Source organism: Magnolia sinica, chromosome 5 (assembly GCF_029962835.1).
Source record: "Magnolia sinica isolate HGM2019 chromosome 5, MsV1, whole genome shotgun sequence".
NCBI lineage: Eukaryota > Viridiplantae > Streptophyta > Magnoliopsida > Magnoliales > Magnoliaceae > Magnolia > Magnolia sinica.
Window position 1 is genome coordinate 5,914,092 of NC_080577.1, and position 22,044 is coordinate 5,936,135.

At 38.6% G+C, this 22,044-nt stretch overlaps 2 protein-coding genes across 2 annotated transcripts; both read left to right on the plus strand.

Moving 5' to 3' along the window:
* The first annotated feature begins 263 nt into the window (after positions 1 to 263).
* LOC131245252 (nicotianamine aminotransferase 1-like) lies at positions 264 to 10,046 on the plus strand. Its single transcript, XM_058244577.1, has 7 exons — positions 264 to 596; positions 3,392 to 3,731; positions 3,835 to 4,053; positions 5,370 to 5,429; positions 7,746 to 7,901; positions 7,985 to 8,078; positions 9,662 to 10,046. Exons 1-7 carry the CDS (start codon positions 322 to 324, stop codon positions 9,775 to 9,777), a joined length of 1,260 nt encoding a protein of 419 aa, XP_058100560.1. The 5' UTR covers positions 264 to 321; the 3' UTR covers positions 9,778 to 10,046.
* A 3,878-nt stretch (positions 10,047 to 13,924) lies between these two features.
* LOC131246902 (NAC transcription factor 29-like) lies at positions 13,925 to 16,154 on the plus strand. Its single transcript, XM_058247369.1, has 3 exons — positions 13,925 to 14,149; positions 14,675 to 15,000; positions 15,774 to 16,154. The coding sequence occupies exons 1-3, from the start codon at positions 13,990 to 13,992 to the stop codon at positions 16,152 to 16,154; spliced, it is 867 nt and encodes a 288-aa protein (XP_058103352.1). The 5' UTR covers positions 13,925 to 13,989.
* Positions 16,155 to 22,044: the final 5,890 nt, after the last annotated feature.

Consider the following 22,044-nt stretch of genomic DNA (forward strand, 5'->3'; position numbering starts at 1 on the left):
AGAGCAATCGGATATTTGTCTATTTAAATATAATAAACATCCAAAATGTGGTCAGCTATATGGACGGACTCGATTGTTTTATTACGATGGAAAGTATAATGTGGAGAGAGATGCCTCTACCATAGTCCGGTTCTACCGGCTCTACCGCATCATCTCCCTGATTCCCCGTAACGTTTGTCTCTGTCCATTGAATAAAAATCAGAACTTCAATGCTACAGTGCCATGTCGATGAGCCCTCTCTATAAATAAGACAAAAGCAGAACTCAAGAAAAAAACAGCAGAAGAATAGAGAGAGAGAGAGAGAGAGAGAGAGAGAGAGATATGGAGAACGGAGTTGCAAGGAGGGGGTGGAATTTCAAGTCATACGGCGCGCTGGCGGACGCGGCGCAGCTCACCATCAGAGGAACGCTGAACACGATCATGTGCAATCTCGACGGTGGAGATACGAGGCCCACCATTCCCCTCGGCCACGGTGATCCCTCCGTCTTCCCTTGCTTCCGCACCACTCCCATCGCTGAAGATGCTGTCATCTCCGCCCTCCGTTCCGCTGAGTACAATTGCTACGCTCCGACTGCCGGCATTCTTCCCGCCAGAAGGTAACAAAAACGAAAGAAAATTCCAAAATATTGGATTTTTCGATCATTTTCATTTCAGCTCTTTAGGTTCTCATTTCAGATTTTGTTCAATGGAAGTTAGGGTATTCAGTCGATTTCGGAGTTTTTCTCTGGTCGAAACTAAGGAATCCTCGATTTTAGCAAATAGTGCCTAGACGATTAAAAATTGCATGAAGGTGCCTTTTGAGGGGTAGAATTACAAAAACGCCCTCATCTAATTTTTTCTTGAAAAAGTGAAGAAAGTCGAAACTTGTGGCGGCGCAGCCCGATGTCGGTGGGTCCCTAACTGTGGGGCCCACTGTGATGTATGTGACTTACATCCACACCGTCCATCCATTTTGACAGCTCATTACAGGGCATGATCCAAAAAAATGAAGCAGATCCAAATCTTAGGTGGACCACACAACAGGAAACAGTCGTGATTGAATCCCCACCATTAAAAACATCATGGGGGCCAACGGAATGTTTATTCGCCATCCAACTTGTTAATAAGCTTAACAAAGACTTGGATGGGAGATCACGCAAATATCAGCTTGATCCAAACAAGTAGTAGCCAATGGTCCAATTTCAACAAACAAGTGTATATGAATATTAGGATCAACGTGGATATGGATATGAATATCAGTATTGTATCAGCCAATACGGCCATATGGCATTCGTATCGGCATAAGATGATACCCAATACGATGTCATATTGGTCCGATAAGAAATAGCTGACCCTTTTCGGTTGGTATAAGGGCGTATCGGCACTGATATGGAGCCGATACAGGCTTAATTTTGAATTTTTTTTTTTCCCTAAAATTTCACTCGTCCGTGTTTTTTTTTTTTTTCATTTAAATCATGGAAGAAGCTTAAAAATTCATTTTAGGCTAGATCCAGACCTATTTTGGGATCAAAACAAATGATTTGAATGGAATTCGATGAATCAAAGTGAAGTGGACCACAATGGGAAAAATCAGAGAAGAGGGTAAACCTTCACTTTCTTTTTGATATTTTCTTCTGGTTGTTGTTGTATTTCAATGTCATGGGCCCTAGTTCACCAAATCATGCTGATTATGTTCAATTAAGGCCTATTTAGTTGACCTTCAACAAGTCAAACCGACATACAACATTGTCATCAAAGAATGGTCCAATACATCAATTGTTCAAAGCATCTCCGATATTATCAAAATATCCCCAATATTATCTTTATCTTCAGCTCAGCAACACCGATAACATTGGTAGATATACCGATAACACCGGTAATATCGGAAATTCCAAGTATCAACGATATATAGCTAAGTATCGCTAATGTATCACCAATACTATTGACTGTGTAAATTCCAAGTGTCACTTGCATCGCCAATGTATCGATATCTCCAATGTATTGTTAATATTTTTGACTGTGTAAATTCTAGGTGTCGCTTATCTCGCTAGTATATGAATGATATTTCGATAATATTGCCAATGTATCAATATCGCCAAAAATCTGATTATTAAAAAAATTCTATTTCAATTTTTTTATGGGCACATGGTTGTATGCAATGATTAAATTGTTGACGATTTTGTCATTAATGCAACATGGGCGATATTGAGACCACATTCTTTTGTCTCTTTTTCAGTTGTTGACGATTTCTATCGTGTATTGTCAATATTCTGAAATACCGATGAATGTTTGGATGGGATTGATGGGATGGTTGGATGGATAGATGGGATTGATGGGATGGTTGGACTGATTTCTTACATCAACACATACTTTTAAGCCACCTATTAAATGCAAACTTGTTATGTATGCATTCTTTTTTACAATTTTTTAATTCCTAAATATGCAAGTATGTGTATTTTTGGATCTCTTGAAGTTTCATTGAAAATTTCCACCAATATTTCCCAATTTTCCTAATGTTTCCCCACATTTCTGTTTATCGGCGATATTATTGGTGATATCAATATTGTTTCCATATCCCCAACCAGCAAAACTTGTAGCGATACCGATACTTTGAACATTGGATACACCATCATATGCATGTCTAAAAAAAAAAGAAAAAAAAAATTCTTGAATATCTTATTATTTTATTCTTCTTTTTTCCTGAAAGTTTCCTTAATACTTCGGCTTAAAATCTTTTTTCGACCGATTTGGACAGTTATTGATATGCGACATCTGCATGGTATCATTTTTTGGCGCAGCCACCCCCCCCCCCCCCCCCAAATACCGATATTCAATACTATTAGATTCAACTAATCTGATTTTGGATAAATTGACCTATGTACAGTGGGTCCCACAATTTGGATGGTTTCGTTTGAGTCAGTGTATGCCACATTTAAAATCTCTAAGCACTTGCATGTCAACCATCACCAGTTGCATGAGTATCAAATAGCTATGATGCAGGACAACTAGCCACTTGTTCTAAAAGCTCAAACTGATAGAGAGTGGCGAATCAATCCCTTTATCTTATAGCCCAGGGCCCACATCCCATGGGTTAGGATCTTGGCCGAACCCTCCTCATGGGGCTCACTTTACATAGGCCCGCCTCACACGGGCCGCCCATCCTAAGTGTGTCCCCGCATTCCACAGGCTCCCCCACTCGAGCCTGTATGAAAATGCCCATGTATCAAGCTCCCTGTTCATTTTTTGGTTGTTACTCATACAAAATAAAAAGAAATATTTCCTTTTCTTTTCCTTTTCCTTTTTTGAGCTGAATTTGGGTTTTAGTGGAATATAAGGTTGAGATATCAAATTCATTATCGAAGCATTTCTCTATCTTTATGTTTTATTGATATGATTTTACCATTTTTGACAGGGCGATTGCCGAGTATTTGTCTCGCGATCTTCCATACGAGCTTTCATCTGATGATGTTTTTCTCACGGTTGGTTGCACTCAATCGATCGAGATTGCAGTATCAGTCCTTGCTCGCCCTGGTGCAAATATCTTGCTCCCTAATCCAGGTTATAGATTTTATGAGGCGCGGGCAGCTTGTAGTGGGGTTGAGGTTCGACATTTTAATCTCATTCCCGAGAGGAACTGGGAGGTCGATCTTGATGGCATCAAATCCCTGGCTGATGAGAACACGGTTGCAATGGTACTCGTAAACCCCGGAAATCCTTGTGGGAATGTCTTTACTTATCAGCATTTGGCAAAGGTGAGTGGTATAAAATCCACACTTTATCTTTTCTATGGATTTAAGTTTTGAATTCATTGAAAGGATTGTGTAATGTTCATGATCATCATTGTATTACATTTAGGTCGCTGAGACTGCAAAGAAGCTTGGAATTCTCATTATTTCAGATGAAGTTTATGGTCATCTGACATTTGGGTGCAATCCATTTGTGCCAATGGGAGTGTTTGGATCGATTGCTCCAGTCCTTACTCTTGGGTCAATATCAAAGAGATGGTTAGTGCCAGGGTGGCGATGTGGTTGGCTTGTAACAAATGACCCCAATGGCATTCTAAAAGAAACTAAGGTGCTTATTATTCTTTGCTTTTTCTTTTTTATTTGCTTTTCTCACATTGCTTGTAACTTGGTCTGCTCAGAGATAGAGAGGAATGAGAATGGTATTGGTAGGATGAAAAGCATATTAAAAAGATCTTCAATTAGGCTTCAGGATGCGGATGTTGGGAACTAAGGGTGGGAAGTCTCCATATGCAGATTCGTATGCTTTAGCAAACACATCAGTACTTACTCCATTGTTACATTTACTGAAAAAGGAAAAGTGATTTGAACGTTGTGAGTTGTATAATGGCAGTGCTGTCTTTTACATAAATGAAGAGATGTGCAACTGGTTGTCTATTGTGAATACAAGTTAAATTTTTCAGGAGGGTGCTTAAAATAATGCATACTGGAGTTTATCTAAATGGGTATTAGTAAGTATATTTACTAAGCTGCTTTGATCAACATTTCTGTTTCTTCAATCATAATGCTGATGCTGCTTAGGCAAACTTTAAATAGAACAAAATAAGTGATAAGTATGAGTACACTCAACTTGATTGATTACCTGTTGTTGTTGTTGTTGTTTAGAAGCCTTGCTTCTCATCCATTCCAAAATATGATTTTACGGGTTATCTTTAGCAAGTACCTGATGTTGGCGATTAGAAGTCTTATGTTTCATCAGTTCCAAAATAAAGATTTTATAGGTGCTTAAAATAATATGCCTTGGAGTTTATCTAAAATGGGTATTGGAAGTATTTTAATCAGCCGTTTAGATAAACCTGATGTTGGTGATTAGAAGTCTCATGTTTCATCCATTCCAAAATAAAGATTTTATGGGTGCTTAAAATAATGTGCATTTGAGTTTATCTAAAATGGGTATTGGGAAGTAATTTAATCAGCCGCTTAGATAAATATTTCTGTTTTTTTGGTAACAATTTTGCGTCTGTCTAGGAGAAAAATAAATGTAAAAAAAGAAAATAGAAGAATGTGCATACTTTATTGGATTGATTAAGTACCTGGTGTTGGTGTTGGTGTTTCCATAGTATCCTTATGTTTCATCTATTCCATAATGAAGACCTTGTCTTTATCTCATTCCGTGAAATAAAATATCTTTGTAAACCATGCTATCAAATTACTGAAGACCTTGTCTTTATCAATTTCCCTTCATCAATTTACATGCACACCTGATTGGACCTTATTCAGTTTTTATTATTACATGTTATTTATGTGCATGGAGATTCTTCAAGTTGGTATGTGTTTGTATGCTTGCATGATGTGTGTTGTGGTATTCGAGATTGGCTTTAGCTGACTTGGAACCATGCTAACATACCTTTCTTTTCTACTTCTCAGATTGTTGATGACATTAAGAACTGTCTCAATGTCTCTTCTGATCCTGCAACCTTTGTTCAGGTTTGTCTCTAGATGCCTGATTATTGATTTTTTTTTTTTAAAAGGCTTACTTAAAGCTAGTATACTTTATATTCTGACAAATAAAGCATCTATGACTGTATGTCTTCTTGTGTCCAGCAAAATATTTGTGTATGCACATAATGTTTGAAGGTAGTATTCCTGCATAGTTTCAAGCTCATGCATCGAGTTCTTATGGTGTGCATCTCATATCATAATTCTCATATTTACTTCATGTTTTTGTAGGCAAATAGGCTTATTTTTTATCTTAAACAAGCACCTGACAAATCTTCACTGAGAAACCAGGCCATATCCATAGCTATATGTGCTACAGATTTGGCTTCCCTGTGAATACAGTAAAAAGCTATCTGCTTGGGCAGCATCGGACTTGAATCTTTTATTTTTATCTTTCAAAAAAAGAAAAAGAAAAAGACATCAAACCTTTCAATCACCATTAAAATATTCTCACTACATTTGTAAAGTGGGATCTATTTACACACATGTTCTCTCATCTTTGTATAATGTCCTTGACTAATCCTTGAGTTCTTATCACTTTATCTTATTTATATCAATTTTGGATATGGTATTGGAAGTTCTAACAAATCGATGGCCAGGCGATATTCTTTTTCCAGAGAGAATGTATTCGAATTTTCAGAAAATTTAATGCATAACTATATTATCCATGAGAGTTTGCATACTATAAAATGGAGATTAGATCATTTATCATTTTGCCACTCCCTATTATTGGCATCTGAACTCCTTGTGTCTGTAGTTCTCTTCTTTCACCTATCCATATTTATTCCTATATCTATTTTTGGCTGAGTAATCAGTCTACAATCCCTTAACCTCTCATCCACATATTCGATGATACATATGTGCCCAACACTAAATTCAAATTATTCAGCAATACAAAGAGTTGGTTATATTCCAGATTGCATCGTCTGAAAATTACCTTCTGTATACCTATCATATGTGCAGAACAACAATCATCGGTCAAATTTAAGATAACTGTACAACTGACAAATAGCAGCATTTAACATATTATGCTGTAAAAAATATAATATTCGATTTATTTATCTCGCTCATGCTTTTCGAATCCTATTTGCCACTCATATTTGAAATATGAATTCTCATGATTTCTTGGCAAGTTCTACAATTGGATGCCTGCTTGGAATCAACCCTTAAGGCCTGCTGGTGACTGAGAATCATTACAACAAAATTGAAAATCTTCTGCATTCTAAATGATATGTAAAATGCTTGGCAATAAAATGTTACTTTATAAATGATACATAAAAAAGCTTGGTTGTATACCAAAATGGTTTGATTATGCCTACTGATCATTATCTATCTAGATTAGATTGAAAGAGAAAAGAGTGTACCAGATCATCTGTCATCCCACTACCAGTTATCCAACCCAATCAGCCTAGCCCACCTGTTAAACTTGGGAATTAAGATAAAGAATCAAGGAAAATATACAAGACATCTGGCCTAATTGCCCACAAAATGTGTCCACCTAGGATGAAGAGCATGTGTACATTCTTAAATCCAATGTTTATGAACTTCTTGGCAGCAACTTTATTTTTTACCAATATTTCTTCCTACTGATAATCTGATCTTAATGTTGTTGATGTTAGCATTGGAATGGATGGGAGTGTGTGTGGCTTTCTTGTCCTTTAACATGGCAATACAGATTTTGACACTTCCAATTGCTGCTAAGAAATATGAAATATCATCAGCTGTCAATGTACTGGTTGCCCATGAGCATTACTCTTTTAAGTGTGTGGTAAGAGTATGTCTCATCAATGCAAAGAAATGGGTTTGATATTCCTTGAGACTATTCCACCTTATGTCCTTGCCTCAAGGGTTTGTTTGGATTGTGGCAGAAGAAAAGAAAAGTGTAATGATTATCCGGTGATGATTTCCATGAGTACTATTGAAACATTGATTCCATTTTGAGGGGTCTTGTTTGGATAGCAAGTGGGAATCTCATGTTTGTGAGATAATGGTCACCTCATATCTTCTGCTAGAGGCTAATGATTGCTATGTGGAATCCACTCCTTTCTTTGATATCCAAACAACACAAAAGAAATCATCATTGGATAACTATTACTCCTCTTTCTTTTTTTTCCCCAATGCTCACAATCCAAACATATCCTAAGAAGAAACACCTGAGGTTTTGATCAAAACCTTCCCTTGAGGCCAAACATATTGTATATTTCTGATATTGCACTGCCCATTTCTGGTATCGGCTTCCCCTTGGTAGTGATAATTTTATTTTGTGGCTATCTTTTTTGATATCTAATATGTTCAATGCATCAGGGTGCAATTCCTCAAATCCTTAAGACTACAAGAGAGGATTTCTTTAACAAGACTATTGATATACTGAGGCAAACAGCAGCCATATGTTTTGATAAAATAAAGGAGATTGATGGCATTACTTGCCCATGCAAACCAGTGGGGTCCATGTTTGTTATGGTGAGGAAATAGTGAAAATTGGTGTTCTATGCACTTGAAAATGTGTGGGCTTGAGGAAATTTTCTAATATTTCTGCAATGCAGGTGAAGATGGATGTGTCACGTCTGGCAGACATTTCAGATGATGTGGACTTCTGCTGCAAGCTGGCCAAAGAGGAATCGGTGGTCATTCTTCCAGGTGAGTTAAGACTCAGTACTCAGTACTCAGTAGCACTCGTGTTGTTTTTATAGTGGAGAAGAAAATTCATTGTGATGTAGCTGTACTAGTGGAGATTGTGGAATTTTTTTTTATAGATTATTTGAAATAGATAAAGTAGGTTTTTGTTGGGTCCCTATTCATGGCTCAGTGGTAGATGGTGTGTTTCAACCCTGAGGTCATGGGTTTGAGAACCCATGTGGTGTGTGTGGGTGTGAGTGTGTTAAAAAAAAGTAGGTTCTTGTGTAATACATAGAAATGGATGAATTGTGTGAAACATGCACCAGTCGAAATCAAGTGAAATAAAGGGATTAAGATCATGTGGTGAAAATGAAAGCATTGTGGTTCCTGTGCAATAAATTACTGTAGGAAAATTAGCAGTTACCTAACCCCAGGAAAATGACAAAGATTCCCACAGAACAATGCAAATACTGGCTGCAAAGTTTTGCAAAATAAATTACATAAAATTCCTTTTATTTCATCATAATTACAAAGATTTATTGACTAGCTGAGTATCCCGATCACATTTTCACATTTTGTAACTAACAAGTTTTACTCATATTCCATAACTTTGCGAGATAGCTTTGGTTCTTGTCAGTGAGATACTGTTTGCTTTTCATTTGCTTCCCAAACATTTCCTATGGCTCCGAGGTCTTTGCCTTGTATACCTGGCTGATGGTTGCTGTAAACATGTAAACTTGATTTGCAGCCTACTACAATCTTCCCGTCCTTTTGATTTTGTCCTTGTTAAGTCTTCCAAGAATTACATAAGATACATGTTTTCCATTCTTTTCCTCGCTTTGTTTGTTTGTTTGTTTGTTTGTTTTATTTTAAAAAATTATTATTTTTTTATGGGCATGCCATGTAAAGTTGCTCAATTTTTGTTGTCTTGATCCATCATCGGTCGATAGCTATGTCACCTCTCTGTTCCTACTGCCTTTACCTGAATGAATGCATTAGATTTTTCTCCTCACTGTCTTTATTTTTATTATTACCACATTCTAGTCTTCTAGTTGCTGACATGAATGGGAATTTCGCTCGTCCCATGCATGTGTAGAAAAAGGCACTCACACGCCCTTTGACTGGTTCATGTAGATAGTGAATTAGAGAAAGCCTGCTGTACCTGGGTGTGACGATTTCATCACCCATATGTACAGCACTTTTCCCTCCAGCATGGGATTACCATTTGTCTGAAGACTCCAAGAGGAAGGCAGATACCCGTGTCATTACCCATGCAATGACTAACACTGCGTTAGATGCATGGCTAAACTGAATTGTGAACATACTGTTCAATCAATAGGAAATGACCAGATTGCAATGGCCGTTTCCTAGCATTCATAATTCGGAATAGCCCTCAAACTGCAATTCTTTCCTCTGAAGTCTGCCTTTGGAAATTAAGGCGATTGCAATTTTGAGCCTAGTACCGTGAATATGTCACAGAGGAATGTAATTACAGTTCAGTCATTGAATTACTGCAATTTGATATGACACTGCACCAATTGCAGCTTAAACTGCTTGTTAGCTGGGGAATGGTAGGCTGATCAAGAAATTTGTCTTTCTTGCAGGAAGCGCAGTTGGATGTAAGAATTGGCTCCGTATCACTTTCGCCATCGGTCCATCTTCCCTTGAAGATGGTCTTGAGAGACTGAAATCCTTCTGCCAGAGGCATGTAAAGAAATAAAAACTGAAAAATATGGGTGGTGATCAGCAACAGCTCGTTGGATCTCCTCTGCATCTCAATCACTCTCTTGAATGATCGTTGTTTGCATATGTGAGTTCTTTAGTTGGGCAACAGTTAATAGGGCCAAGAAATAATCAGTAAAAAGCACATGCTGTGATTGGCAACAGCTTGTTGCGCTATCCAAGAATTTCTAGTCTTCTATTTAGTCTAGTAAAAGATGTTGAGCTAAACATACATTGTGTATTAAATATTCTATTGGTGGCTGTTTGTTTCCGTGCTTTATGAGATGATGCTAATCCATAGACGCATGCACTCAAACACTAGTTGTTTGTCCAACTCTATGTGTGAGGCCCACCATGGTGTTTGTACACCATTCAACCCATCTAGAAAGTCCCACCATGGAAATGAGGTGCCCCAAAAATCAGTTTGATCCAAATATCAGGTGGCCCTGGCCATAAAAAAATGAACAACCACCCACAAACCTCTATGTTCATATGGGTCCCATCTAATGGTTGGATTGAGTTGATTTTTGGGTCATCACATTTTCGTTGTGGGGGTACCATGGTGGAAAGGCGGGATGGCATACAAGCACCATGATTGGATCCCACATGCCAACTAGTTCAATGTACAACTAGTGGGTGAGCATGGACGTGCGCACACACAGAGGCCTCATTTTTGCGCCCTTATCCTAAAATGATCTGGAAAAATGGATGAATGGTGTGGATAAAACCCATACATCATGGTGGCCCCACAGAGCCTCTGCCTGGACCAATTTCTGTCCCCGCCTGGGACAGGATGCAATCTGCTTCCCTGCACCACTTAACACGCTCCATGTCTACTCTCTCCCCGGAATACCTCTCTACATGGTTGTATACTCCCTCTGTAATTAACATGTCATGTCATAAAATCCATATTCATCTTCCTCATCCAATTGAGGTGAGATGAAACATAAGCTGAATTTTTCTCATGGCCATCGTTTTGTCCTAATTGATGATGAATTGCTGGTGCATTACCTCAAATCCCGAAACACCTTAATTGGGATGTTAGCAACATTCCTAGGCTTTAAAATGGCACATGGGCAACCAATTGTTGATCGTAACTAGTCAAATCATTTATACTAGGAGCAAGCCATGGTGCAAAAATCACGCCAGTCAGATGATCTTCAGCATCCCATCAATAGCATGAAAAATAGATATTCAAGATTGAGCATAGAAACAAAATATGTCCAATCATTATCTTGAAACATCTATACCAGATAGATCTCACCTTGTATTGGCTTGCTTCCAATGGTACTATTGAATGAACTCTTCTGATCCATGTCATTCAAAAGTTTTGTAAAGGTTGTACATGGATTGTGCTGATGAAGAGTTTAATCATCACATTATTGATATTCTATGAATAGACGATACCTAATGAAAATGCACCATCTCCACAAGTATGCTAAGACAGTTCTCATTGTTTTCATTTGTTCCCTCTCTTTACTTACTGATCCTTATTTGTATTTTGAATTTCATTGCAAATGAGGGATTTTGTTCTTTACCAGATCCACAGAATAGATGGGTCCCAAGAAAGCCCATGGTTTTAAAATACAGAATTGAGTCCCATATGACTCAGATTGGGTAGTACCTGATCCAGTTCAAGGGTGCACATCACATCTTGTTTCATATTGTCCTCCCAATTAAATATAATAATAATAATAATCTTTGTTTATGCATGTAGACCGGAGAGAGATTTTGTAAATGGATTCTTATAGCTCAAATAGATAATTTTTAAATTGTTTCTAATGGTATGATTTTCTTCTTGTTGGCTTTTCCAATTCAGAATTTGAATTTGACTATTTTTCTTAATCATTTATTGGTATGCCAGCTTCTCGTAACACATATTACATAGATTTATGAACTAAATCTTGGAATAAACGGATAATCTATGAAGATTAATCAAAATTGAAATCTTAAATGTGTACCTTGGTGAGAAGATATTTCCGATGCCACCGAGAGAAGTATGATATTTTGCACCTAACACTCTTTTTGAAAACCTCTTAGTGGCACTAGAGTTTTCTACACGCGGGACTAAGACTAGTATTTTTAGAAAAAAAAAAAAAAGCTGAACAAGCTTTTCCATCACACTCTAGTGTCTCGACACTGTATACTTTCATATCCGTTTGAATAATCGTATATAGGAGTTTCATGATCATGTGTGACCTGTATAATAAAAGTCTTAAAAGAGTCCTGTAACCAAAAGCTCCACAGGGCTCACCATGATGTCCCATCAGTCGTGAGCTTAGGAGGAGATTCCATAAATGAGCCAAATACAAGACTTAATGGCCCCACCACAAGAACGAGGGGCCATCAGAGTTTTGCATCGGCTTGTATTTGTATTTTCTCTTCATCCAAGTGGGAATCACCTTATGATTGGGTTTAATGGCAGATAAACATCACAGTGAGGCCCAGTAAAGTTACGGTTGTGGGCATTTCCATGGTCCACCTGAGGCATGTATCTACCTCATTTTTTAGCATTCATCCTAACGTGAACCGAAAAAACTGATAGACGGAATCATTTTTTTTTTGGGTTAGCGTGTTAGTACACACCCATGTCAGTACAGCCACCCCACTAGGGATCGATACCAAGACCTCAAGTGTTGAAACTGACAGACGGAGTCATTTGACATGGGCTTTACAGTAGGCTCCAAGAATCCGACATGGCCTGCATGAGTCTTTTGACAAACTGATTTTTTGGCTATTCGCCTAAAATGAGCTGGTGTAAACGATGGACGGAGTGGATGTCTCTTGCAGACATCAAGTGGGCCTCACAGAGATGTTTGTCACGGCGCTCAATCTGTCTAATTAAATGGGAGGGAACGTGTGGTACGGAGAGGGGACGCGAATTAGGTACTACCCGCCTGCCCCAGCTCGGAACCGGCTGGGGCTCCAAGCGGCCCTTGATTTATGGGTTTATCAACACCATCCATCCATTTTACCATATAATTTTAGGGTACATGACAAAATCTGAGGTAGTTACAAGGCTCAAGTGGACCACACAACAGGGATTAAACAGATACCGTTGAAAGATTTTTGGGGCCACGAAAGTTTTGGATTAAGATAGTATTTTTTTTATTTTTTATTTTTTAATTTTGCCTTCATCCGGGTCTATGTGACATTATGAACAGGTTGGATGGCAAATAAACATCACAGTGGGCCTTATGAAGGTTTCAACGGTGAGAGTCATTATCACCACTGCTTCCTATGGTGTGGTCCACTTAAGCATTGTAACTAATTCATTTTTGGTTCTGTACACTGAAATGATAGGGAAAAATGGATGGATGGGCTCCGTGCCCCAGCCCGTTTCGAGCTCGGATAAAGGGACGTCGCACCTCATTTGCGTCCGAGAAGAGGTAACGACCTTCTTTCAGGGACTCGGACTGCTGGGGCCCACCGTGATGCTTGTGATAAATCCATCCTGTCCATCCGTTTGGCCAGATAATGTTAAGAAATTATTCAAAAAAATTGAGGTAATTCCAAAATTCAAGTGGCCCGCACGACAGGAAACACTGAGGATTGAGCATCCACCGTTGAAACATTCGTAGGGCGACAAAATTCTTGGATCAGGCTAATATTTTTGTGCATTCCGTTCATCCCAGTAGGAATGACCTTATGAACGGTATGGATGGCATATAAACATCACAATGGACTCAATGGATTTTTCAACGGTATGAATTTCTCTACCCACAATTTTCTCTAGTGCGGCCCACTTGATTTCTGGATCTACCTATTTTTGGGGCCATGTACTAACATGAACTTGCAAAACGGATGGACGGGGTGGATTTCTCGAAAAAATCACAGTGGGCCCTATCTAGATTCTGAAGAAGTTCCTGCGAAAGGTTTAGCCGGTAATAGGCGTTAACGCGTTTGCGATAATTCTGAAAATATGTCACACGTACCACAGCACACATACGGGAATTTTATTGTACACACGGGTACAAAGCTCCATGTATAAATACATGGTTGCTAATTCCAGAATCCTTCATTCAAAAGTCTCTCTCCCTCTCTACGGTAGAGCTGCTCTCTATCTTTCATCTTCATCAGGTTCTCTCTTTCTCTCATCTTTGTCAGACGCAATTAAGGAGCGCATTCTCTCTCTCTCTCTCTCTCTCTCTCTCTCTCTCTCTCTCTCTCTCTCTCTCTCTCATCTTCACCAGACATTAAAGGAGGAAAGATGACGCAGAAGCCCAACTTCCCTCCTGGCTACCGCTTTGTTCCGACCGATGCCGAGTTGTTGCTACACTATCTCAAGAACAAGAATCTGGGTCGTCCGCTCCCTGCTGATATAATTCCAGAATGTGATATCTATAAGTTAAATCCTAACGATCTTGCAAGTAAGTAAAAGAAATCATTCAATCCTTTATCATGATTAGCTTTATTTGGTTGTCCTCCTTTATCATGTATTCGTTATTATCATCTGCGCATGGTGTTTTTATTCTCTATATTTCCTCTTATCTTTTTGATGAGGCCACTTTAGTTACCATTTGTAATTTAAAGTTTATGGTGAATGAAGTTATGGCTTGTAAATTGATTGAAAATGAGAGGTTGTCAAATTTAAAGATTTCAAAAAGATATATTCCATATTATATTTATTTTTGTAAAGCTCGAGCTGTTAGAGAGGATGGTGTATCAATGTATATCAAGTGACTTAGCACTCTCCCATTCACATCATAAACAATGCCCCCATGGGAGAATATATCATGGAGGCATATTTCTTGTTCTGATATTACGTGTAACAACCAATTGCTCTAAAAGCTCAAGCAGTTAGAGGATCAATGTATATCAAGGAACATATACGATAGGGGAGTCCATATTTTTTCATAGTGAATAGCTAACATGCATTTGATTTTTTTCTAAAGGTAATTTTGGGACTGGAGCAGAAAAGGAGATGTATTTTTTCACACGAATGGAGCGTAAACATGTGTATGGGACCCGCCCCAACCGCAGAACAAAGGATGGTTACTGGAGAGCCACAACTAAAAAGTGCATCATTTATGACCAAAATCAGATAATTGGGTATAAGATGAGTTTAAAATTTCACAAGGGAACACAAAAAGGAGAGAAAACAAACTGGATCATGCATGAATACAGGCTAGTCGATCCTCCCACAACTACCACCTTAAATCTTGCCGTATGTGGGAAGAGGAAGAAGGAGAATGGAAGTCAGGATTTTCATCACACAAAGGTGAGTAATACACTCTCCAAATTTTCATTTAACGTTGGTTTAAAGCTTTTTGTTGAGACTGACCTGCTTAAAATTCCATGGTTGTCATAGTAATCTTATAATTACAAGAGGTGGGATCTATTGTTTTAATCTTGAAAAATAGGTAGGCCTAGTATGATTGAATGGAATGCAGATTGACTGCCACAATCTGTGATCAGAGGAACTTCCTGTGACTGGAAGTTATCCGGGCCCATCGTAATGTTAGTGAGAAATCAACCCCATCCATCCGTTGGCCAGATTATATATATTACAACATGAGCCAAATAATGAGGCAGATCGTACAATATTCAAGTGGGCCGCACGACTGGAAAAAGTGGGTAGGGAAATGCCTACCGTTGAAACCTCCCAGGTGTCCACCACGATGTTTATATGTAGTAATTCTTATAAGGAAGAGCCGAAAATACAAAAATATTACCGTGATTCAAAACTTTTGTGGCCCCAAGAATGTTTCATCAGCGGATTTTTAATCCTCACTGTTTCATGTCGCACAGCCCACTTAAGAGTTTTGGATCTATCTCATTTTTGGGTGCATCACACACAAGGTAGTTCCTCGCTGCACTTCCTCTTCTTCAACATAGATTCTGGAATCTAAAAAGCAATGTGACAATATATATCAATTACATTTTTTTTTCTTTTTCTTTTAAATTCAATCAACTTTGTTTAGATATTAGTCCTTTTACTATCTTTGTTTGCTCTGCTTACTAATCTTTCTTTGTATTATGTTTTTATTGCAGATGAATGGATTTGTTCTTTGCAGGATTATCAGTAGTAGATGGGGCACTAAGACGACTAGTGGCGCTCCTGAAAATGAATTTCCTCATATGATAAATAATGAAAACATTGAAGAAGCAAGAGCATTGACATGCACACCAGTTTCACATGCTCCACTTACTATCAGTGCATGTCTTCCCAACCAAGCAGGCTCTGAAATGCAACTGGATAATGGAGATTCAACGTCAGAAGGACAGTTGGATGAATGGTGGTCTTCTGCCATGATTGATTCATGGATAGATGAATTAATTGATCCTTTTGAAAGGGAAGAATCACAGGCATTCACGGAAGAATACTCATCAAATAAGGAAACGATAATATCAGAGTCATTTAAGGAAGGATAAATCGTTGTGCAAGGAAGATATTCTGGAAACAGAGACGACTCAGGAGGAAATCGATCAGGAGGTGGTTTCAAACTTCAAAGCCATCATGGATCGTATTGCAGAGCGCGCGGTCGAAGAAGATTGCACTTCATTTTTAGTGAACTGATTGCACATATATTTTGTAAATGGATTCTTGTTTATACCAAATAAATAATTATTATTTTTATTTCTTTCTAATGATATAATTTTCTTCTTCTTATTCGCTTTTCTAAACCTGACTCTGGGGCCATTGTGATTGGTGGGATCACTGACTGTGGGGCCCACTGTGATGTATGTGACTAAATCCACACCGTCCATCCATATTGAAAGATCATTTTAGGGCATTAGCCAAAAAATCAAGCAGATCCAAATCTCAGTTGGACCAAATCTCATTAAAAACTTCTCGTGGGCCACAAAAGTTTTGGATCAAGATGATATTTGTATGGTCTCTTCATCCATATCTTTGTGACCTTATCAACAGTTTGGATGGAAAATAAACATTCTAGTGGCCCCCATGACGTTTTTAATGGTGAGGATTCAATCAATACTGTTTCTTGTGGTATGGTCCACATAAAATGTGTATCTACTTCAACTTTGGGATCATGCCTAAAATGAGCTTTCGAAACTTCTGGACAGTGTGGATTTAAGGCACACCCATCACTGTGAGCCCTACAGCCAGGGGTCCCACCCACCTCGGTGGACCCCGGTCTCACCTAATCCGCTCCCAGATATCTGGAGTTTAGAACTTTCCGCGTCGCGTAGTCCTCGGTCGCGAGTTTCCTCTGTGAGTTATTAGGACCGGCTTCCGTGGACGCGGTTTGGCTGATGAGCCCAACACCAGCTAGCTAGCTGGTGTCAAAGCTCCGTGGGCCCACCATGATGTATGTGTTTTATCCACACTGTCCGTCCATGTTGCCTGATCATCTTAGGGTAAGTCCAAAGCTCGAGTGAACATCTGGTCCACCTGAGGCCCCTATCTGCCTCATTTTTAGGCAACTCATCCTAACATCAGCGGGAGAAACTGATTAAAGGAGTGGATTTTAACTAGGCTTTGCAGTGGACTCCATGAATCCAACGATGTCTTGGGGCCGTTATGAAAATCAACCTCTGTATGCTCGCCTGATCAAGTCGGGGCCCACCATGTTGTACGTGTTAAATCCACTCCGTCCATCATCGTGTGAAATTAGTTGATGATGAAGTTTAATTAGGATCAATAAGGACGATCCTCCCACATCAACTGCTACTGAGGTTGATCGTGATCAGAGGAATAGGGTAGAAATGGCAAGCCATACTTTAAAAATGTATTACTCTCTCTCTCTCTCTCTCTCTCTCTAACTTTTCCTTACAGTTTTGGTTGGTTTTGTAGATTTTTTTCACCGTCTGTTAGTTTTGAATTTTCGGGAGATTTTTGAAGATAGGTCATATTGTCCTTTGAACATCTTAGATGAATACAATGTTCGAACAATCTGTACAAAAGGAAGCGGATTCGCTGGTGTACCAGTGTTGACGTCACCAAGTTGTGTGGGTCCATCATGAGGTATGTGTTATATCCAAACCGTCCATCCATTTGGCGAGATTGTTCTAAGGCATTATCCAAAAAATAATACAGATCTAGAGATCAAGTGGACCACACTGGAAAAAGTAATGAGGGATTGAACGTCTACCATTGAAACCTTTTTGGGGGTGACAGAAATTTTGGATCAATATGATATTTGTTTCTCCTATCCATCCAGGTCTTTTTACCTTGTGAACAGATTGGATGGAAAATAAACACTATGGTGGGGCTTATGAATATTTTAACGGGGAGAATTACTGTCCCACTGCTATTTGTGGTGTGGTCCACTTGGGAATTAGATATGAGTCATTTTTGGTCTCATGATCTAAAATGATCTTGCCAAATGGAGGAACGGTGTGGATATAATAAATACATCATTGTGGGGCCATATAACTTTGATATACTTTGAACCGAGGTCGTGGAACGCGTCTTCCGCATGACACGTACCCACACCAGCCAGGTCGATGGTGTGTGATACACCACCCAATCTGCTTCCGTACAAAAATTGTAAATGTGGGGACCACTTTTTGGCCTTCTTTCTTTTTTTCTTTCTTTCTTTCCTATTTTTCTTCTTTTATTTTCTTAAAAGGTGGATTGGCTGATGACGGAGTATAGGATTGTTAAGGACGATCCTCCCATGACGATTGCGACTAAGGCTGGTCCTGCGAAGGGGAAGGGGGAAGAGGGTGGCTTGAATTGGGGACGATCATTGTGATGTAGAGGGGGTGGTGGACAGTTATATGGTCAAGATGGATCAGAAAAGGCCTGGTCGATGAAAGAAGTGATCCAGATCATTGGACCTTAAATCAGACATATCTCGAAATTCGAAATGAGTTATCTAACGTAAAATATATGATCTTGGGGTAGAACAAGTTACTTTAGCCAACCAAACCTGCTACAGCAAGTTGCCCAAGCCAGATTTGCAAAATACCGCCAGATCGACGGTTGTTTCCCTTTTTTAATTTCATTTTTACTATAAATAGTAAGTTTGATTATAACTCTTCATCCGTTGGGCTTTAAGAGTTGCGTCTAACGTGAAAAGAGCTTTAAAAAATTAGGAGAAGTACACTTACTATTTTTAGCCGAAAACCTTGCACACTAGTAGAGATCACAACTGTCTATAAATAGTAAGTTTACTATTATAGTAAGTTGCGAATTCTAGGAGTTTTAGTTGTAGTTTGATTATGATTTCTTTCCCATTGCTTGGTACCCTATTTAAAGGGTTGTGAACTCGTTTTTATTAATTTATTAATCAATTTTGAATTTATAAGTATTTATTTTTATTTTTTGCTTTCTTTCCTCATAGATTCAAGTCTCTGTGAGTCCGGAGAAGTTCCGTGGATTCAGAATAGTTATCCTCTTGAGGAAGACGGTGCTCGACCTCAAGTCCTTCCCTGCGTCACATTGAAAAAGGGTGAGAAACAAATAACAAGCCATCCTTTAACATCTCAGATAAAACTAAGAGGGGGAGAGAGAGAGAGAGAGAGTTGGGAGAAAGCTTGCTGATTATTATTATTTTAATCCTTATGTATACACATATATAAAAGACATTACACATGAAAGGGCTATCACCCAAAGATAGAAACAATGGCTGTATTGATTGGAGAATCCTTGATTGTGGTTGGGAGAGCTGGACCTTAATTGGAGAATCCTTGATTGTAGTATTGAAGATGCACTTTAATACTCTCCCTCAAGCCGGTTGAAAGATATCGAGCATATCAAACTTAGATAGCGCAAACTGAAACTGAATGGTGTCAACTGCTTTGGTAAGAATATCCGCATGTTGTTCGGTCGTAGGAACAAACATCATACAAATCTTCTCAGAAAGTAGCTTCTCACGAATAAAATGACAATCAACTTTAATATGTTTTGTGCGGTCATGGTGTACTGAATTATGAGCAATGCTAATCACCACTTTATTATCACAGTACAGAGTTGTTGGAGTTGGAACATCAACTCCTAATTCCAGCAACAATTTCTATAGCCAGATCATTTCACAAATACCATGTGTCATGGCACGGAACTCAGCCTTGGCACTAGAGTGAGCAACCACACTCTGCTTTTTGCTTCTCCAAGAAATAAGATTACAACCGAACATAGTGCAATATCCTGATGTAGAACGTCTATCGGTAACTGATCCGACCCAGTCAGCATCCGTCCAACATTCAATCCGATTGTAACCATGTTTATGAAATATTAGACCCTTTCCAAGACAACCCTTCAAATACCGAAGAATACGAAAGGCCGCCTCAAGATGAATTGAGCGAGGAGCATGCAAAAAACGGTTGACAACTCCTACAGCATAAGTAATATCAAGTCTAGTAAGAGAGAGATAAATTAGCTTCACAACTAGACACTGATACTGTGAGACATCTACAAGGGGCTCTCCTTCCACATCACCCAACTTATGATTTTTCTCAATAGGTGTATCAGCTGGATAACATCCCAATTTGCCACACTCTTGTAAAAGATCTAAGACATATTTACGTTACGAGATAAAAATATCTGACTTTGATCTTGCATCTTCAATGCCAAGAAAATACTTCAGAGGGCCAAGGTCCTTAATCTCGAAGCGATGTCGAAGATGAGACTTTAACTCCTGAATAGCGATTGGATCATTTCCGGTGATAACTATATTATTGACATAGACAATAAGAGCAGTAAAACTATCACCAATGCGTTTAATAAAAAGAGTATAATTTTTCGCACTTTGTCGATATCCAAAACCAATAATCACCCCATTAAATCGGTCAAACCAAACCCGAGGAGATTGGCGAAGTTCATATAGGGATTTTTTTAAGAAACAGATTTGCACTTCATGGCCAGGAAACGAGATACTAGGTGGAGGAGTCATGTACACCTCTTCTTGAAGATCCCAGTGAAGGAATGCATTTTTAACATCCAATTGATGAAGTTCTCAATCACAATTTGTAGCCAAGGACAGTAAGACACGAATGGAATTTATCTTTGCAACAGGAGCAAAGGTCTCATAATAATCAATCACATAGGTTTGTGCGTACCCCTTTGCAACCAGTCGTGCTTTGTACCAATCCACAGTACCATCTGAATTATGCTTAACTGTAAACACCCAACGGCACCTAACTGCCTTCTTCCCTCTGGGTAATGACACGAGTTCCCAAGTATCATTGTGAGTCAAAGCTCTCATTTCTTCCTCCATTGCAGCTTTTCACTTAGGATCAGACATTACTTCACGGACAGTAGAGGGAATCGTGACAGAAGAGATAGAAGCTAAGAACACACGATAAGATTGTGACATATCATGATATGTGACATAATCAGATAAAGGATATTTAGTAGAAATTTGTCTTTTATCATTTCGTAAAGCAATGAGAATCTCAAGGTCTGAAGAAAGAGGGAGAACATCAGAAGATTTTAGCTCACCAGGTGGGAAAGGCATAGACTGATTTGATATAGGAGAAACGTTGTAGTGTTGTGAAGTAGGACTTCCTTCCAAAAACTGCAAGTCCTTATGTGGTCTATTCTTCCATTCTGAATAACCATTTTGTTGTAGAGTTCTAGCACAAGATGTTTGATGCTCAATACCATGATCTTCACATAACTTTTGAATTCCAGAATTCGTATATTCAGTTCCATTATCAGAACGAAACACACAAATCTTTGTATCAAATTGAGTCTCAACCATGGTAATAAATTTTTTAAAGATATAATAAACTTCATCTTTACGTTTCATAAGAAAGAAATAGGTACAACGATTGAAATCATCAATAAATAACACAAAGTATCTAAACCCCAAAAGAGACGGTACAGGAGCGGGTCCCCAAACATCAGAATGAACAAGTGAAAAAGAAGAACTACTAAATTTATTAGAACTCAAGGGATAAGTAGTTCTACAATATTTGGACAATTGACAAATTTCACATTGAAAGTCAGAAACTGATTGACCAGAAAATAAAGCTGGAAGCAAATGTTTCATAAATGAAAAGGAAATGTGACCTAGCCAGTTATGCCATAACATAATCTGATGTTTATTTTCTACTACAAGCTGACTCTGCAATGCACATGGTTGAAGCACACTTGGAGTTTGCGGATCATCGAGGATGTACAAACTATTAGCTTGACGTCCACTGCTAATTGTTTTCTTCATTACTAGATCCTTAAAAAGACAATAAGATGAAAAAAATGTAACACTACAATTCAACGACCGTGTAATGCTACTGATTTAGAGAAAAGATTAGTAGTGAGTAACACATCAGAGAGTGGTAGAGAGGGGGTAGCATTTATGAGTCATTTCCCTGTAACAGAAGAAAGAGATCCATCCGCTAACCGAACTTTATC

Bases quoted from the DNA above. Each gene is read 5' to 3' on its own strand.
- LOC131245252 (XM_058244577.1), top strand. From the start codon at position 322: ATGGAGAACGGAGTTGCAAGGAGGGGGTGGAATTTCAAGTCATACGGC. The intron at 597-3,391 runs GTAACAAAAACG...CATTTTTGACAG, and splicing joins GGCATTCTTCCCGCCAGAAG to GGCGATTGCCGAGTATTTGT. The intron at 5,430-7,745 runs GTTTGTCTCTAG...TCAATGCATCAG, and splicing joins ATCCTGCAACCTTTGTTCAG to GGTGCAATTCCTCAAATCCT.
- LOC131246902 (XM_058247369.1), top strand. From the start codon at position 13,990: ATGACGCAGAAGCCCAACTTCCCTCCTGGCTACCGCTTTGTTCCGACC. The intron at 14,150-14,674 runs GTAAGTAAAAGA...TTTTTTCTAAAG, and splicing joins AAATCCTAACGATCTTGCAA to GTAATTTTGGGACTGGAGCA. The intron at 15,001-15,773 runs GTGAGTAATACA...TTTTTATTGCAG, and splicing joins AGGATTTTCATCACACAAAG to ATGAATGGATTTGTTCTTTG.